At 42.6% G+C, this 17,951-nt stretch overlaps 1 protein-coding gene across 6 annotated transcripts in view; it reads left to right on the top strand.

Annotated features, from left to right (window-relative positions):
- LOC144817774 (CD209 antigen-like protein C) overlaps positions 1-17,951 on the top strand; it is a 794,201-nt gene that overhangs the window by 622,446 nt on the left and 153,804 nt on the right. For all 6 annotated transcript variants that reach the window (XM_078674574.1, XM_078674576.1, XM_078674579.1 and 3 more), the window contains one exon: positions 9,046-9,141. In XM_078674574.1, coding sequence (XP_078530700.1) covers positions 9,046-9,141 — 96 coding nt within the window. The remainder of the gene's footprint in view (positions 1-9,045; positions 9,142-17,951) is intronic.

Raw genomic sequence — 17,951 nt, 5'->3', positions numbered from 1 at the left:
ACTATAAGATTTAAACGCGAGTCAATCGGCATTTAAATAAAGTATTAAAAAACGAATCCGCCTATGGCCCTACCACACAGACAGAGCAGTCCTAGCTAAACGCAAGCATGAATAGGTAATTATCAACTCTTATCAGCCGGCTTCTCCCTACTCATATCTTGCCTGCACATATTCCAATCACTTTTAGCACTTGTATCAAAGTTTCATGGCCCTCAGGCTGGGCAAGTGGCGTTTTATGAAGCATCTAGCCCGCTGGCGCCGCACAACAGAAGAAACTTATGCCCACATGCATCAAAGTAAATTGCATTCGCAAACGGTGCGAATCGCAAAATTCGGCCGTTTGCGAATGCAATTTCTTGTTTTTGGATGCATCAACTTTGAAGTGCATTTTCGCAATTTTAGGAATCGCAAAAGCCTTTGCAATTTCTAAAATAAATCGCTATTTTTGCGAATCGCATTTTTTTGCCAAAAAGTACTATGCATGAAAATTCGCAAATTGCGATTTTTTTAAGAAATCGCAAATTAGAATTCATAAAATTAGAAGAACTCAAACCTGGTGCTATTTTTTCTAACTTTGTTCACAACAGGTGACAATCATCAGGACTGCATATAAGGGACCTCAGAAAGCATCCAACTCTTTTTCAGAAAGGCAGCACTTTTCTTTTTGGCACGTAGGCAGAGGTTGAGAGCAGCTGCAGGATGGAGGAGAAGGTTGATACAAGAAAGAATATTCAGAGTGCGCATTACCTTACTAGGGCAAACAGAAGCAGAAATCTATGATAGATATAGGCTCAATGCTCACTTAATATTAGATTTAATTGAATAATTGGACCCAATTTTGAAGAGGCAAACACACAGGACACAAGCTATACCAACCCATGTTCAGGTATTGTGTTCACTGCACCTCCTTGCTTCTGGGTCATTTCAGGGTGTAATAGCCATTGCTGGTGGTGTCTCCCAGAATTCACTTTCCAGATTTTTTAATGCCTTTCTTAACGCCATGTTGCAAAGAATAAGGTATCACATAAAGTTTCTTAGTACACAGCAGGATTTGTTGAAAACCAAGTTAGATTTCTATAACATGGCTCATTTCCCACATGTCATTGGCTGTGTAGATGGCACACATGTTCCCATTTGCCCACCCTCTGAAAATGAGTACATTTTTCGCAACAGGAAATGCTTCCATTCTCTTAACATTCAAGCAGTTTGCAATTCTAAAACTATCATCACAGACCTAGTGGCAAGTTACCCTGGAAGTGCCCATGACTCCTACATTCTTAGACACAGTGCCATCCACGCACGACTGCTTGCTGGCGAATTTGGAGAAGGATATTTGCTTGGTAAATTGTATTTTTTTTTAATTTTTAACAGATCCATCTTTAATCTAGACACATGTCATTCATGCATTTTATCTGTCATTATCATTTTTCCTAGGTGATAGTGCCTATACGGTTAGGTCTTTTACATTAACACCATAAATCAATCCAGCAAACAGGAAAGAGCATCAGTATAACCATGCTCACATAACAACCCGCAATGTGATAGAGAGAACCTTTGGTGTGATGAAATCTCGTTTCTGCATACTACATAAGACAGGAGGAGCATTACAATATCGTCCAGAAAGTTGCTGCAAAATAGTAGCAGCATGTGCAGTGTTGCACAACTTAGCAACTGAGAGAGGCATAGAACTGGATGTGGAAGATGTACTACCTCAAAATGACAATCAGCCTCAACAACCCCCACCAAGATTACATGGACCAGAAGCAACAGAGGGAAGGAGAAGGGCAGAGATAACACAACATTATTTCTTAAAAAGGTAAGAATCACACAAGACAATCTGGTGAATTACTGTAAATTTTTTATTTCAAAAAGTAAAATTATATGCTTTTTCTTCAAGAAACTTAAATGCAATTTCATGAAGTTGTAAATAATTTTGCCATCATTTTAGCAATGAATGTATTTATATTTAAATGATTTAGGCACATTTTTAAAAAACATGTAACATCAGAGAAAACATATTATTTCTTACGTCCACGCACACCAAATGCCTTCCCAGTATTAATCAAATTGCCCATGCCCATGTTACAGGAATTATTTTGTTTCCTGTTGCTACGGCGTGCCCCAGGTAAGCCATGGTCAAGTATGCCACTGACGCTACTGCCAACTTCACTACCCCCCATTTGTGGCTGGTTATCAGGTGCAGCATCACTATGTATTTTTTCAACAGCATCATGGAGTGTCCCCATTCCCCTGGCAATCTCTACACAAATTTGCTTCATATCCAATTGCATGGAAACAGTCTGCTTGCAGAGTTGAGCAGTTGAGTTTGAAAGGCGAAACATTCCCCTGGTATGACCCTGCATGCAGGTCTTTGCACAAAGGTGCCTTTTACCACTTCTCACTTGCTGGGCCTGAATCACTGTGCACAGTGCCTCCAAAGACGTTGCAATGCGGTCTAGCTTTTCTGAGGTTGTTTCATTCCCTTTCTCAATGACATTTGTCATTCTTTTCATACTGTTGTGCATGGCACCAATCTCTTTACTGATATGTCCAAGTTTACCCTTCATAATTCTAATGTCTTTCCCTTGTAGGCGCTGAACTTTGAGGATTTTATCTTCCACTATACTGCCGGTGCTGCTACCCTCTACAGCTCTGCCAATGTCTGATATTTGTGACCGGCCCCTATAAAACTGCTGAAGTCTCCTTCGCCTACTCTGCCTTGTGTTAGTGGTTGCTGGAGTTCGAACAGTCCGCATTTCAGAGACATTTACATTTTGATCTTCTTCTGTATCAGAGTGCTGCAGTTGGCGCACTCTGTGTCTTTCCCTTCTTGGAAAAAGGGATGTTGATGTTGTTGCAACATTTGCCTCTTCTGTGTCTTGTCCTTCTTGATTGTTGTAATCCCTCAAATCATGTTCTATAATTTCTTGAAGTGTTTCTATGATTAAGAAAATGCAAACAGTATGTTACTTTAAAGTTTGCACTGTTGTAAATTTTTTTAACAAAAGGTTTTGTTTAATAAAAATTAACATGTTGCCTGTCTACTTTGGTCTCATTAATGTCTATCATTCATTTAATGTCACTTGCTTTGTTATTTAAAGTTTTTTTTTTAAACAAAACTACATCTCCAATGATGCAATGCTTTCTGAGTTAAAACTGTAAATATCCAGATTTGAAAAACGAAAATGAACTTCTACAATACTGAAATGAGATTTCAGCAGGTACAACAACAATGGCAGCCCTCATGCAATCTCATTGCACATTTTAAATCAAAAAGACAAGTAAACTTACCTTCAGAAGGGGTAGGAAGCTCTAAAGTATCAATGTCAATCACTCCAACAACAGCCTCAGTTAAAAGTGAGCCTTCCACCATGTCTTCCAGGGGGGTATTGGGCCTATCCCTTGGGGTGCCTCCACCAGTTTTTTTTGCTGTTTTAATCCTAGTTGCAATCCTCTCTTTAGCACGACTGCGCAGGTCATACCAGCGTTTTTGTAAGTTATTTATGTCACGATGTGCAACACCCACAGCATTCACCTTTGCTTGGATAGCAAGCCAGAGATTCCTTTTCACTGCTTCAGGAACTTTCAGAGATTGTTTTCCAAAAAGCTGTTCCTGCCTCTCAGTGACCTCCTCAATAAGAATTTCCAGCTCCTGATCACTGAATTTAATTTTTCTTTTCCTGGCTTGCCCCTCTTCAAATGCATTTTCATTAGCCGTTTCTCCAAAGGATTCAGACACACAGACTGCAGCACTTCCTCCAGGCAAAGCTCCAAAAACCAACTGCCAAACCTTTACCTCAAACCAGGGAGCAGCTGTGTGTAATTACTCTCCTGGCTTACTGGCTGTTAACACAATGAAATTCATCATGTGTGCGTTTTCGCAATTTGCGAATTCGCAAAATGCGAATTTGCAAATAAGAATTCGCAAAAATCTTGCGATTCGGTAAAAATTGCGATTTTTACCGAATCGCAAAAAAATTGCGAAAAAATGATGCATTGGAAATTGCGATTCTTTATTTGTTATGTTATGTTATATGTGGATTTATAACGCGCTCCGATAGTCAAGACTGTCCTGGCGCGGGGATGAAACTAGATCTGAGTGAAAAAGGGGTCAGCTATTCATGAATTTGAAAGAGGTGAGTTTTAAGCAGTTTCTTAAAATTGGTCAGATTGGGAGCGTGTCTGAGGGCGTCTGGTAGGGCGTTCCACATTTGAGCTCCCTTTACCGTCAGAGATTGTCCACCCAGGCGAACTCTTTTAAATCTGGGGACGACCACCTGCTTTCTGGAGGTAGATCGCAACTGACGGGTCGGGAGGTAGAGAGTGAATCTTTTGGCTAGATAGGGAGGGCACGGTCCATTGAGGGCTTTGTAGACGAGGACCAAAGTTTTAAAGTGCACTCTTTGGGCCACAGGAAGCCAGTGAAGCTCCCTCAACTGTTTGCGAACGCTGAGTCTCCTAGGGATGTTAAAAATGAGTCTCACCGTAGCATTCTGGACTACCTGTAGCTTTCTGATCAGATAGTCAGGCACCCCTAAATAAAGAGCATTTGAGTAGTCCAGACGGGAGAGCACCAGAGCTCTGGCTACCGTTTCTTTGGCCGTTTGTGGAAGAAGGGGAAAGAATTTACGAAGAGTGGTCAGGGTTCCGAAACACGTCCCCTCCAGTCGTGAAATCTGGTCGCGAAAACATAAGTCAGCTCCGAACCAAATGCCCAGGTTCTTGGCTATCCCACTCTCTCCTAATGGGCATGTTGATTCACTGGGCCAAATAGACTCCTTAAAGTCAGGGGGAAATTGGCCATAGAGCAGAATTTCTGTTTTTTCCTCGTTGCATTTGAGGCAGGATCTAGCTAGCCAGGCAAATACAGAGGATAGACATTGGCATACTCCAGAGGTGCACAGGTTCTCCTTTTTCCAGGTGAAGAGAAGCTGGGTGTCGTCGGCGTAGGCCATAATCTTAGCACCCCAGTTCTCTGCTAGCCGGATCAGAGGAGTTAGATAAATGTTAAATAAAAGGGGACTTAAGGTCGACCCTTGAGGAACTCCAGTCTCTACCCTTTGATTAGAGGAGTGGTAGGGGGGTAACCAAATCTGCTGGGTCCGGTCAGATAGAAAAGACCTGATCCATTCTAATGCTGTGCCCGAGATGCCAATGTCCTCCAGCCTAGATAGAAGCTGGAGGTGGGGCACCGTGTCGAACGCGGCAGAGAGGTCCAAAAGAATAAGGGCCACTCTGCCGCCTCCGTCAAGGCATTCCCTGATGGCCTCTGCCATCTCCACCAATGCAGTTTCAGTACTGAAAGTGGAGCGGAAGCCTGATTGGGCCGGATGAAGAGCTTCAGAGGATTCCACGAATCTCTCGAGTTGCCGGAATGCAGCCTTCTCGCAAACTTTAGCAAGGGCTGGCAGGAGTGATATAGGCCTGTAGTTGGAGGTGATTGATGGATCTGCGGAGGGGGGGAGAAGTTTGGCTTGCTTCCACTTGGAGGGCAAAATTCCTGAGGTAAGGGACTCATTGACCAGGGCAGTGACCATAGGGGTAATAACTTCGGCCACTCCATTCAGGACCCTCGCAGGGCAGGGATCAATAGGTGACCCTGATTTCAGAGTTTTTAATATGGTCATAACATCTATATTTTCGACCTGAGTGAATTTGGTCATATCTGCTTTGACCTTAGGTACTTGGGAAAGTGAGGGAGGAAGTGGTTGGAAACTTAAGGCTAGATCAAATTGCGGGGCAAGTGGCTGGTCAGGGATATTCAGGCTGTCTTGAATTTTTTGAATTTTCTCGATGAAAAAAGTGGATAGTTGCTCGCACCAGTCTGTGGAGGGCAGTACTGCAGTCTTCTCTGCTACCGGGGCAGTAAAGCTTTTAACTATGGAGAAAATTTCTCGGCTGTTGTTTTTCGCTTTTTGAATTCTAGATGCGTAAAATTCTCCCTTAGCGGTTTTAATCGCTGCGTAGTAATTTTTTTGGGCTGCACGGAGTTCCGTTTTAGCAGTAGGACAATAGTTCCTTCTCCATACTCGCTCTAGCGCCTTACATCCTGTTTTTAAGATTTTTAATTGTTCAGTATACCAGGGGGAAGTGGGGGTGATCCTATGGTTGTTTTTTCCTTTGCTTTTAGGTAATGACCTAATGGAGGAGTCTATCCAGGATGAGAAGTTGTCTGCTGCTTCATCCAAGTTATGTGCTTTCATTGGGGTGGAATGGGATAGGGCCTCCACTAGATCCGGAATATTAATTCTTCTAGGGCGTTCCCCAGTCTTGGGTGTGGATAACACACGGGTGTTATTAATGAACCAGGAGAAGTGAGCAGGAAAGTGGTCTGACCATGAAATGGGGTAGGGTGGATCAGCAGAGATGTTAAAGTTAGAGTATATCAAATCTAAGCAATGCCCCCCTTCATGAGTGGCAGAATACACCTGTTGAGCCATCTGAGCCATACTACAGATTTCTTTCAGCTCTTTTACTCCGAGGGCAGAGCTTGTGTCCATATGTAGGTTAAAATCTCCCAGCATTAGGAAGTGTGGGAATCTGAGTGCACGTTGGATGGCGATCTCCTCCAGGGATTTGATAAAATTGCCTAGAGGACCCGGTGGGCGATAGATCAATAGTCCCCCCAGAGTAAATTGGGGTGATAGTGCTAGGGAGAATTCCATAGCTTCTCCATCCTCGATCCTTCCTGTACATTCTAACCTCAGAGTCCATTTCTCCTTGTAGATCACGGCTAGGCCTCCTCCCCTGCCTTTATTACGGTCCTGTCTGGTGATCTTAAACCCTCTGGGGATGGCCAGCTCAACTACTGGAGCGCAGCTCTCATTCAGCCACGTCTCCGTAATGAATAGGATGTCAAGGTTCTTATCAATGATGAATTCATATACTTCCTCTGAGTGTTTTGATAGGGAACGTGCATTGATGAGAGCAGCCTGAATAGGAGGGTCGTCCGCTGTGTTAGGCTGGCTGAAGGAGGGATTAAGGGGATTAAATTTAAAGAGGCAATTAGGGCAGGTTCGTGAGAAGGAGTCTAAGACATTCCAGTGGGCGCCACTACATAACAGGTTGGGATTAAGAGCTCTCAGTTCTTCAGAGTTGAATGTGATAGGGGGAATAGTCCCATGCAGTGTGGGATCAGCAGGGGTCCTGGCGCTGTGCGCTGCCGGAGCACGGACGGGCGCAGACGGGCTTGCCTTAGGCGCTCCCGCTGCGCTCGTCCGCTGCGCTTCCTGCCTAAGCACATGATAAGAGGTGAGGGGGGGGCGTGGTCTCAAGGGGGCGTGGTTAGCGAGCACGCCGGCGATGGCGGCCGCTAAACAAACAATTACCGCTGCAGCTATCAGTCGGCTGAGTGGTATGTGGGCAGTATAATTTCCTCCCAAAGGTCAGGTAGGCTTTGATTTTATTTAAAACAAAACACAATTCATATTAAACACACAATTTTTAAAAGCAAGTATAGCGTACCGCCAGATCCCGGCTTCCGCCTCAGGACTGGGACTATTTGCGATTCCTTAAAAATCGCAAATAAGGAATCGCAATTTCAAACGTTGATGCATGTGCCCGTAAATGCAGGGTCTGTGGCCAGTGTGAGGAATCCCTTGAACATGTTCTGTGCCTCTGTCCAGCCTTTCTGAATGGGCGTCAAACGATTCTTAGGGGTGAGTGGAAAAGGCTGGAGTTTGATCGTGTTGGCAGGGCATTATAGCCCCACTCAATCCAGAAAATACTGCCTTAAACATCCGACTGACTGAATGTGTCCATCTCGAGTGGCTCACCAGGTTGGACTGCAATACCATTTTTGATGTACTCGGGCAGTGTGCTGTCATCCGACCAACCCTTCTCATCTTGCACTAACACGCCATAGGTCTCTCCCACAGGGAAGTGCCGCTGATAGCTGTTACCTGTGTGCTTACTCATTGTTCAGAAGTGTGCCACTGTGAACGAGCCAGACGCATCCAGCCTACTGCCTCTACACAACATGGTAGTAATAAAGATGCCATCCCTTATTACCAACAATTAGTTGCTACACTTGAGCCCCCGCTTTTTCTTAAAGCAGTTAGATGTAATCAGCGTTCTTCCAGCACTAGAAGGCACCTGTCAATTAATTTTGTATTCACTCATTTATTTATTTTTTACCCGGACCTTTTATACTGTTTTAGTATTATCTACATTCATAAAATGCGTTGATTGTATTAGGATTGTACATTGTAAAGGTTTTAACTAACCATATACAATAAAGATCATTATAACAAGTGTAAAAAGTACAAAATAATGAGGTAATACTATTACAAAATGTGCTGCATTACGCTGCATTACGCTGCACGAATAGCCTTTTCTTTCTGCACAATTTACCCAACCCTGCTGCAAAAGTGCTGCATAACTCCAGTGGGCCTGCATAAGGCTAGGGCCGACATACCGTGGGCCTATTGGAACCACAGGCCTTGTTCCTTAGAAACACGCCTTTTAAGTAACACCATAGGACAATGCTATTAAATAAATCAATCAGAAGATGAGTAAAGGGGATGGTAGATACACTGACGTCATCTTCTCTGTTTTACGTGTTGACTATTTGCACCTTTGCAACTTTATCACAGTAACGGCTAAATTGTTTTAAAAGGCTGGGTGTCATAGTAGATATCCAAGGGCTATACAGACTATGGATATTAAAAGAGCACAACATGCAAATAGTGCACTAAACCAGAGGTTCAGTGCAAGTGTATTTGTACAATGGCGCAATCATTCTGAGACCCTTGTTATCAACTGAAGGGTGTTCACTGGCGACTTTCCAGTGTTTAGACAACAATGATGGTATCACCAACGTCAAATCACTGACAATGGACCTATCCCAGAGATATATTAGATGGCCTTTCATAAAGGGTCCTCTTTGTTTTCCCTGGTAATCATTTTTTTATTCTTGGTGACATTGCCTCTGCACAGGTGTGTTTATCTAGAATGGGGCTGAGGGTGCAATTTTTATGTCATAGTACAATTAATAATAATAATAATAATAATGAATAATCGAATCATTGCACATTATGTATTAAGGTTTGCAGATACTGAGAAATCCGACTGCCTGTCCGATATTACAAAACCAAGATGAAAATGCAACTGAAACTCTCGCACAAATCCAAAAGGAGCTGAGTGAGTATTAATAATGAGTACTGCTGTGGTTGGAGGTTGGACAATGCTGTATATGCTAAAGGGTTTTATACACAGATCACCATTCTTCCCATTCATATATACCACAAACCACAGATCTAAACACCTTTCACCTGGTCTCAATGATGAGCCAAAGTCAGCGACACTCCTTTGCTCGACTTTTGGAGGCCTGTGAGCATGAAGCAAGCTATTGGATACGTTCAACGTGCAATTCTGCCCCCCGCGAGGGGGTTTGGGGGGAGGGGGGGGGGGAGTGGAGCAACTCCGGGAGAGAGGGGGATCACCTGGCCCGAGTGCTCCGGACTGGGTCTGGAGCGAGGGGGGCCTGCATGTACTTTGCAGGGGGCTCCCCCTCAAGTTTTGTTATGCCACTGAACAAGTCTAACATGTTATCCCCAAACAGATATGCTCTTCTTCGGCATAGGAAAATTAACACCCAGTTTGGTTCTCAAAAACATAGGCACTGTTCATTCACTAAAAGCATCATTTCCCAGTACAGGAGATGTTAATAAGCATTCTTTGCCACATGGATTCAGCCTTGAGATAATAACCCACAACCCGCTACGGCACTAAAATACAAAATTTACTTAAATTACATTAAAAAAAAAAGAATACACATTAAATGCATAATAATATACATAAAAATCATATAAAAATCTATATTAGTAACATCGATATTACTAACATCGATATTATGAAAATCGATATTACTTACCTCAGAAATTCTGTCCCTTCGATATTAAAAAAATCGATATTACTTACCTTCTATATTATGTCCCTTCGATATTAAAACATCGATATTATGGTAGGTCGATATTAAAAAAATCGATGTTTTGTCTGCCTTCCACCTGGAAACATATCCAATCTTAGATACCCAAATGAGGGCAATGCTTGAGACTTTGTGCCTATGATAACGCGATGATTGTCCCTTGTGAAATTGTTGTACTGCAACTGCCTTCTTTGTATCATATCAGTAAGTGTAATATGTTCCGTTTAATAATATGTTTTTTATTTCCTATGTTGTTTGTAAGAAGAAACATATATCTAACATAATGGTAATGCTGGTCCAGTTATGTGCGGGCCACTTACTTGTTAACTATCTGATTGGTTGTAATGTCTTTTGAGTAAAAAAGCAATAAAAAGTTTTAAAAAAAAATGCATTGGACACAGTTTTAAAAATTGACCATGGCACATAACAACAGATTCACAAAAACAGAAAGAATCCCCAATTTTCTGACCCTCATTCTTCACATACGCTAGCTGGGGAATTGATAACCCTCTATCTAGGGACAAACAATCATTTATAATATCCCTGGTTAGGGCAGGCTCATTGTTTCTCCAAATTGAGAGCCACACAAACACTGTCCATATCCTGATCAGGTCAGTGATGTAACGAAACCCAAGCTCTTTATGACAAATAAAATGCGATGCTGATATAAGTACAGATAAAAGCTTTCTGCAAAATCTATTTTCTGTGCTCTGGATGGCTCAGCAATTCGACATTCCCACATTTCAGCCCATACAAAGCAATCGGTATGCATTGAGATTTGTATACCTGGTGGACGTGGTAGCCGCCCCATTGGTTGTGGAATACTACCCAATGGCCCATTAGCCATGGAAAATCTGGTGGAGCGGTACGCAGTATTTGTGGACCATGACCCATGGGCAAAAAAAATAACACCAAGATAGGGAATGGTATTAATACTACTCAGGCGTTGAGTACCGATTACCATGTCCGGGAGCAGTCTGCACTTGGGTCAAACAGACATAATATGGGACTTGGACAAACTTGCCTGTAGAACAAGAGATGCCATGAGATCAACAGAGGCATGAACTAGGAGAAGCAGTGCGCTTGGAGTAGATAAGATTAGATTAGATTAGATAAGAGTATTTATAGAGCGCATGGCTGCCTCTGCAAAAAGGCATCCCAGCGTTAAGAGCAGATCAGAGCGGAGAACATAGGAGGGAACTAAGTCTGAGAAAAGAGCCAAATTTTAACGTGCCGTCTGAAGGTGTTATGGTCGGGTTCAGCGCGAATGAAAAAAGGGAGGGAGTTCTATAATGTAGGTGCCAGGCATCTGAAAGACCGGCCGCCAGATCTGGCCTTACGTATACGCCGAGTGTGTGCAAGACACTTGTTTGAAGAGCGCAGTGTTCAGGCTGGCGAATACAGGGTGCACAGCCCATTAAGAATATCTGGGGCTATACCTATCAGTATCTTGTGCATGATACTGAGTGTCTTAAAGCTGATCCGCTGCTCAATCAGCAGCCAATGAAGACGATGGAGGAGGTTGGAGGCATGGCTGAACTTTGTTATAGCAAAGATAGCACGTGCTGCCGCGTTCTGGATTCGTTGCAATGTCTTCATCACAGATTTGTTAGACCCGAGGAGGAGAGCATTGCAATAGTCCAGACGGGCCAGAATAGAAGCCTGAACAATCAGCTGACGTGTTTTAGCATCAAAGAGACCCAGAATCGGTCTCTGACCATGGAGTATCCCAAAACATTTCCAGCCACTGTTTTTGCATGCGTTTCGAAGTTCGAGTCTTTATCTAATAGAATGCCCAAGTTTTTTACCATGGTTTTAGGGTCCGGGGGTTACCAAGTGCCGGAGGTCACCATTCATTACCCACCAAGAGGATTTCTGACTTGGAAGAGTTCGATTGCAAACAATTGTTAGTCATCCATTCCGCTATGGCGGAGATATCCTCTTTGAATTTTAGTTTGTCTTGGGTGGGGTTGTTAGAAAGGGTGAACACCAGTTGGGTGTCATTGACGTATGACACCAGGGACATTCCTCTTGCTTTGGACATTCTGGCCAGAGGGCTCACGTAAATATTGAAGAGCGTGGGGCTCAGTGCGGAGCCCTGAGGGACCCCACATCGTAGAGTGTGGATCTGGGAGGCAAAAAGGGGGGCAGTCACTTGGAACGTTCGATCCGATAGGAAAGAAGCGAACCAGGCAAGTGACATGTTTCCTATTCCAATTTCCTCCGAACGTTGGAGTAGTATTTCATGTGACACTGTGTCAAATGCCGCGCTTAGAGCAGCACCAGGACAGATGTGATGCTGGCATCCAGCGCGGATTTGAGGTGTTCAGCCACCGTTAACAGGGCCGACTCGGTACTGTACCGAGGACGGAAGCCATTCTGTGAGTTGTCAAGAATGTTATTAGTGTCTAAAGATTGCGTAAATGCAGTGTTCATATAGGCTTCCAAAATTTTAAACATAAACTTTAGCAATGAAATTGGGCAGTAGTTTTCTGCTTTGGAACCATCAAGTGTGGGTTTTTAAGCAGGGGTACTACTTTAGCGTGCTTCCATGTTTAAGGCACTGTCGCAGTGGAGAGGGAGTGATTAAGTAATTCTAAACATGCAGGCATAAGATCTGATTGGATTTTTCTAAAAACTTCAGACTTAAGGGGGTCGGCCGGAGAGCCAGATTTGATTTTATTAACTAGTTTCTCTAACTCATTGAGGGTCATAGGGAGGAAGGATGAGAGCCGGGGAGATTCAGAATCGGGATTCACGTTCTTACTCCAAGCATTGGGAGCAATGTTATATCCCAGTTTTAAGTATAAATCTTCAATCTTCAATCTTCAAATCTTCAATCTTCGCCGCTCGTGATTCAGGAGAAGTGCTCGTTGTCTTGCCCTCGCTACTGGAGTAGCTTGTATCCTGTGCTGCTGCAGTTTTAAAATTCTATTTTATCAAGGACCTTGTTGCTTGTGTGGCCGCAGAGGAGGGAGAGGCGCCGGCCCCGGGACTGCGAGGACCAGCATTCACCACCTACAGCTGGTCCTCTTCCCGCGAGTGCAGCGCCCCCTCCCAGTGCCACGCCCTGCTGAATTTGTATAACTACTCGCGGCCCCCGCTTCGCGGGTGCCGCTAGTGATTCAGGAGAAGTGCTCGTTGTCTTGCCCTCGCTACTGGAGTAGCTTGTATCCTGTGCTGCTGCAGTTTTAAAATTCTATTTTATCAAGGACCTTGTTGCTTGTGTGGCCGCAGAGGAGGGAGAGGCGCCGGCCCCGGGACTGCGAGGACCAGCATTCACCACCTACAGCTGGTCCTCTTCCCGCGAGTGCAGCGCCCCCTCCCAGTGCCACGCCCTGCTGAATTTGTATAACTACTCGCAGGCCCCCACTTCGCGGGTGCCGCTCGTGATTCAGGAGAAGTGCTCGTTGTCTTGCCCTCGCTACTGGAGTAGCTTGTATCCTGTGCTGCTGCAGTTTTAAAATTCTATTTTATCAAGGACCTTGTTGCTTGTGTGGCCGCAGAGGAGGGAGAGGCGCCGGCCCCGGGACTGCGAGGACCAGCAGTCACCACCTACAGCTGGTCCTCTTCCCGCGAGTGCAACGCCCCCTCCCAGTACCACGCCCTCATTACCCGTGAGACTACATTACTCCCACCTACCACGCGCATCGCGGGACGCGCACGGGTCGGAGCACGGGGCGAAGCCCGGGCAAAGGGCGTGCCGTCTAAGGCCGTCCAAGGTCGCACAAGGACGGGACGGGCCACCTCTCTTTTATTCGGTATTTACTAATCTTGTATTTTCCACTTGGCTTTTAAACGTGTCTGTAACAGAGTTCTCACTGCCAGGTGAATCTAGCTAGTATGTGGTAAGGCTCCCATCAGTTCCTGTTTCCAGACTGCCTATACCCTTCAACTCTTTACTTAACCTAAATAACGATATCTGGCTGGAATATAATCTTATGGCATATAAAAAATTAAGATCTCGTACTATTTTCATGAAGAGAATGGGTACCGAAGAAGCTGTTAGAAAATGCTCTGCTAAAGCAGTAAAACCAGGTCAGTTGATTGGAACCCCTGCCATTAGCAAATATTTCTTAGCTTTGTCTCCTAAAAGACAATCAAGTCTTTCGGCCCATGAACCACCAGTAACTTCGGAAGAAACTCCAACTAAAGAGGTTTTTGATTTGTCTTTCTCGGGCGCTCAGATTACTTCAACTGCATGCGATTTTGGGTCTCGTTCCACACCTCAGATTTTACGACCCAAACAAGAGCCTCAAACATCTACTCTTGATTCCTCTATTGTCATATCGACAAATCAAATAATCCATCTTTCAGATTCTGAGAATCTCTGTGCAAAGGGTATTCAACCAGTGGAAAATATTTCTGAGATAAAATTAAATTCGGAAAATTTACAAACTGAAATCTTAGATCAACACTTTGATTTTAAAACCAATTTGGATACATCACTGGATACATTTCTCCCGAATAATATGAACTCTACCAATGTGGCGACTCCTATATCTAAGGCTTTATACACACTACAGGAAATTCTTGAATCTGTCCTCTCATTTTTGGGTAATATTTTAGAAAATTCGGATCAAACCCTGGATGTTCAAATTGGCATTTTGAAATTTCTGGTAGAGGAAAAGAGGAAAAAAGATCACATGGTATCAGCACTTAACATACAGACTCAGGAGGAAAGAAGGGAGGTTCCTAAACCCTCTCTCCCGACCAAAGTTTCGATCTCTGATCCTCAAAATAAATGTGATAATAGCACTCAAACCACTGACCAGGAATCAATATGCCAGTTTAACACTAAAACTAAGAAAGACACCAAAGAGGCCCGAATATATTCCCTAAAGAAACTGTTCAGAGAGGAGTGTTCTTCAAAAAAAATAAAAGAGTATCCAATCTTTTCAGTAACAAAGAATATCAATACGTTACAAAACACTGACGAAGGAGCTGGAAAAATAACTTTCCTACCTGTATCAGATGAAGCAGGTGAACAAAAGCCTACTCAAATGAAATATGATAAAGGATCAAAAGGAAAATCTAGAAATAGGAAATTAAGAAGAAGAATTACCAAAAAGAAATCGAGAAAGATAAGATTCAAAAATGCACCCATAGAACACATTAACGAGGAGGGTATCTCTGAGACATTAGCCATCAAACAATCCTTGGAAGAGGTACCAAACGGAATAAAAAACAAACTACCCATCCAACAATTGAATCTCAAAGCTCCCGAATATATACCGTCCAGAATAAAAAGCAGTATTGCACAAAATAAAGAAAGCGTAACAAACATGTTATTATCCCCTGGTGGCTATCAACCTATGACGAAATATCTCCAGTTTGAAGAACTTTTTCCAACTGACGATTTACCGTTAAATCGAGGAAGGATAATCAGTTTGCTGCAGCAAATCTATACTTTACAATCCATCACTAGTAAAGAAATAGACCTAGTTACATTCCCATTAAAGGAAAATAGGAAAATTGCGAAAGTAGCCTTCTGGTCATCAGTTGTTCCTGGTATTATCGTAAGGGAAAAAGAAATACTACACAAATATGGATATGATGTCATAGAAATATCTCCACCACAGAATCATATAGCTAATACGATCGGCCATGAAAATACCACCAGAAATACCCTGACAAAAAACTGGGATACAAACATTTTTGATCACGCAAATCTGGGGCAAATTAGCTCTAGGAAGGATACTTTGACAATACAGGTAAACGACGGTCAAAGAAATGTATGGAGCAAATACTATGAAGAAAAAGAAGCTAGAAAAACAACAGAATCTTGGGCTTGGGTATCTGAGGCCTTAAACAGTAATAAACAAGAACATCGATTGCATTGTACTGTTTAACAGCAGTTTAAAGATCATCTCGTGGAACCTAGCAGGAAAAACCACCGATAAAATGACCATAGCACTACAAAATAACCCAGATATACTAGCCATACAGGAAACATGGGCTACAAAACCATTCAAGCAAAAGGGTTATTTCGTCTATGATATTCCTGCTATACCGACAAGCAGAGGTCATGCCAAGGGTGGTCTGGCAATCCTCTTAAGCGAGGAACACGAATGGTCCCAAGTAATGATCAACTCCAAATCTGATAATTTTCAATGCATTAAGGTCTCACTAAAAACAAACATTTTGGATCAAAAAAAGGCACTTTTGTTTTTTAACATGTACATTCCTCCAGGCACCTCTCAAGATGCTATCTTTATAGACATTTTTGATTTGATGACTAAACTAATCGAAGAACGACCGAACACCCCGTACTTGATCGTGGGCGACATGAACGGGAAAATCTCCAATGCTGATATTGGCAAGTGGGCAAAAACATATGAAGATGAATTAATAGACTTACCAATTCCGATTTTTCCAAAGGGTAAAATTTCCGACAAAAGAGGGAAAATGCTATTAGCTTCACTCCCGAGCATAAACGGGGCAATTCTGAATGGCTACATAGAGGGTGACAGACCAGCATCCTTCACAAGGCGTGGAAATGGATGCCTATCAATTATTGATTATCTAATATGTAACATAGAGATAGTGGACACATTTCAATATTTGAAAATTGATTTTACAGAAGACAGTGACCACGCGCTTCTTTGCTTATATACTGGTTGGTCATCAAAACCCTCTCTGCCGAACCCAATTTTGCAACTAAATGGGAATATAGAAATTAATAATAAGCAAAGGCGAATCTTTTGGAATTCCGGGACTTTACATTATATAAATGGAAAGATTTTACAAAATGAAATCTTAACTATGATGCATTCGGAATGTCAAATAACAAACTTCGAATGCATCATGGTAAATCTTAAAATGTTATTGCTTAACAGGGAAAAACCACGTACAAATCAAATCTGCAAGAACCCCAATGAAAATGTAAACAGGAGGAAACTTAATAATCTTATTCGTGGGCAATTTTTAAATTATTCACCTGCAATACAGCAAGAGATAAATAAACTAAAAAACCAACAAAGAAGAGAAAAGAATAGTAAAAAAAGAAAGCTTCAGGACAAAAATTGGGTGGACATTCACGAGGCGGCAAAACAATATAATCAAAGAAAATATTGGTCATTGATAGCCAAAATAACCGGAACCAAAAAGACATTATATGCCATACCAGTACCACCGCAGGATTGGGAAGCCTATCTAATTGACCTATACAAAGCAAATCCAATTAATGATGATAGTAATACTGCTGAATTGTTCCTAGAAACTAAATCATCACCAATTGAAAAATGCACAGCATCTTCTATCGAGATACACATTAGAAAAGCCCAATGCACTTCTGCGTCAGGCCCTGATCTGATACTGATCAAAGTACTGCAGTCCAATCCTAAACAATGGAGTCAGATGTTAACATCACTATTTAATTACATCTTCTGTACTAGGAAAATACCAAAATCTTGGCAGGGAAGTACTATAATTCCCATATATAAAAAAGGGAACCGAAATATTGCTAGTAATTACCGCCAAATTGCATTAATGGACGCTACAGGCAAAATCTTTGCCGCGGAGGTATTGGATCGATTAAAAGGCTGGTGCTTTTCACAAGGAATAATACCGATGTATCAAGCCGGTTTCCGACCTAATCACTCAGTAATAGACAATATCTCAATTCTCCAGACTATACTTGACAAATACACTGGGCGGAAATCTCAACCAGTGTATGCTGCATTTATAGACTATTCAACTGCGTTCGATCGCGTTGATAGGCCAACCTTATGGAAAAAATTGAGAAAACTGGGGATTTCCGAAGATTTATTGCAACTAATAATTATGCTACACACAAACACCTGGTCCCAGGTACAAATGGGAAGTGAGAAGGGTATTACAAAACCAATTAATACCCTGAATGGTCTTAAGCAAGGATGCCTTCTTGCACCAATTCTATTTTCACTTTACCTAAGTGACTTACCTTCTCATCTGCAACAATGCTTTAGTCTGCCCCCAAAGGTTGCATTTCAGAGCATACATGCATTGTTATATGCAGATGATATAGTTATGCTAGACCTCA

The sequence above is a fragment of the Lissotriton helveticus genome, chromosome 2_1 (assembly GCF_964261635.1).
Source record: "Lissotriton helveticus chromosome 2_1, aLisHel1.1, whole genome shotgun sequence".
Lineage (NCBI taxonomy): Eukaryota > Metazoa > Chordata > Amphibia > Caudata > Salamandridae > Lissotriton > Lissotriton helveticus.
The sequence above is the reverse complement of the archived record's forward strand: the minus strand, read 5'-3'. Positions and strand labels throughout refer to the sequence as shown.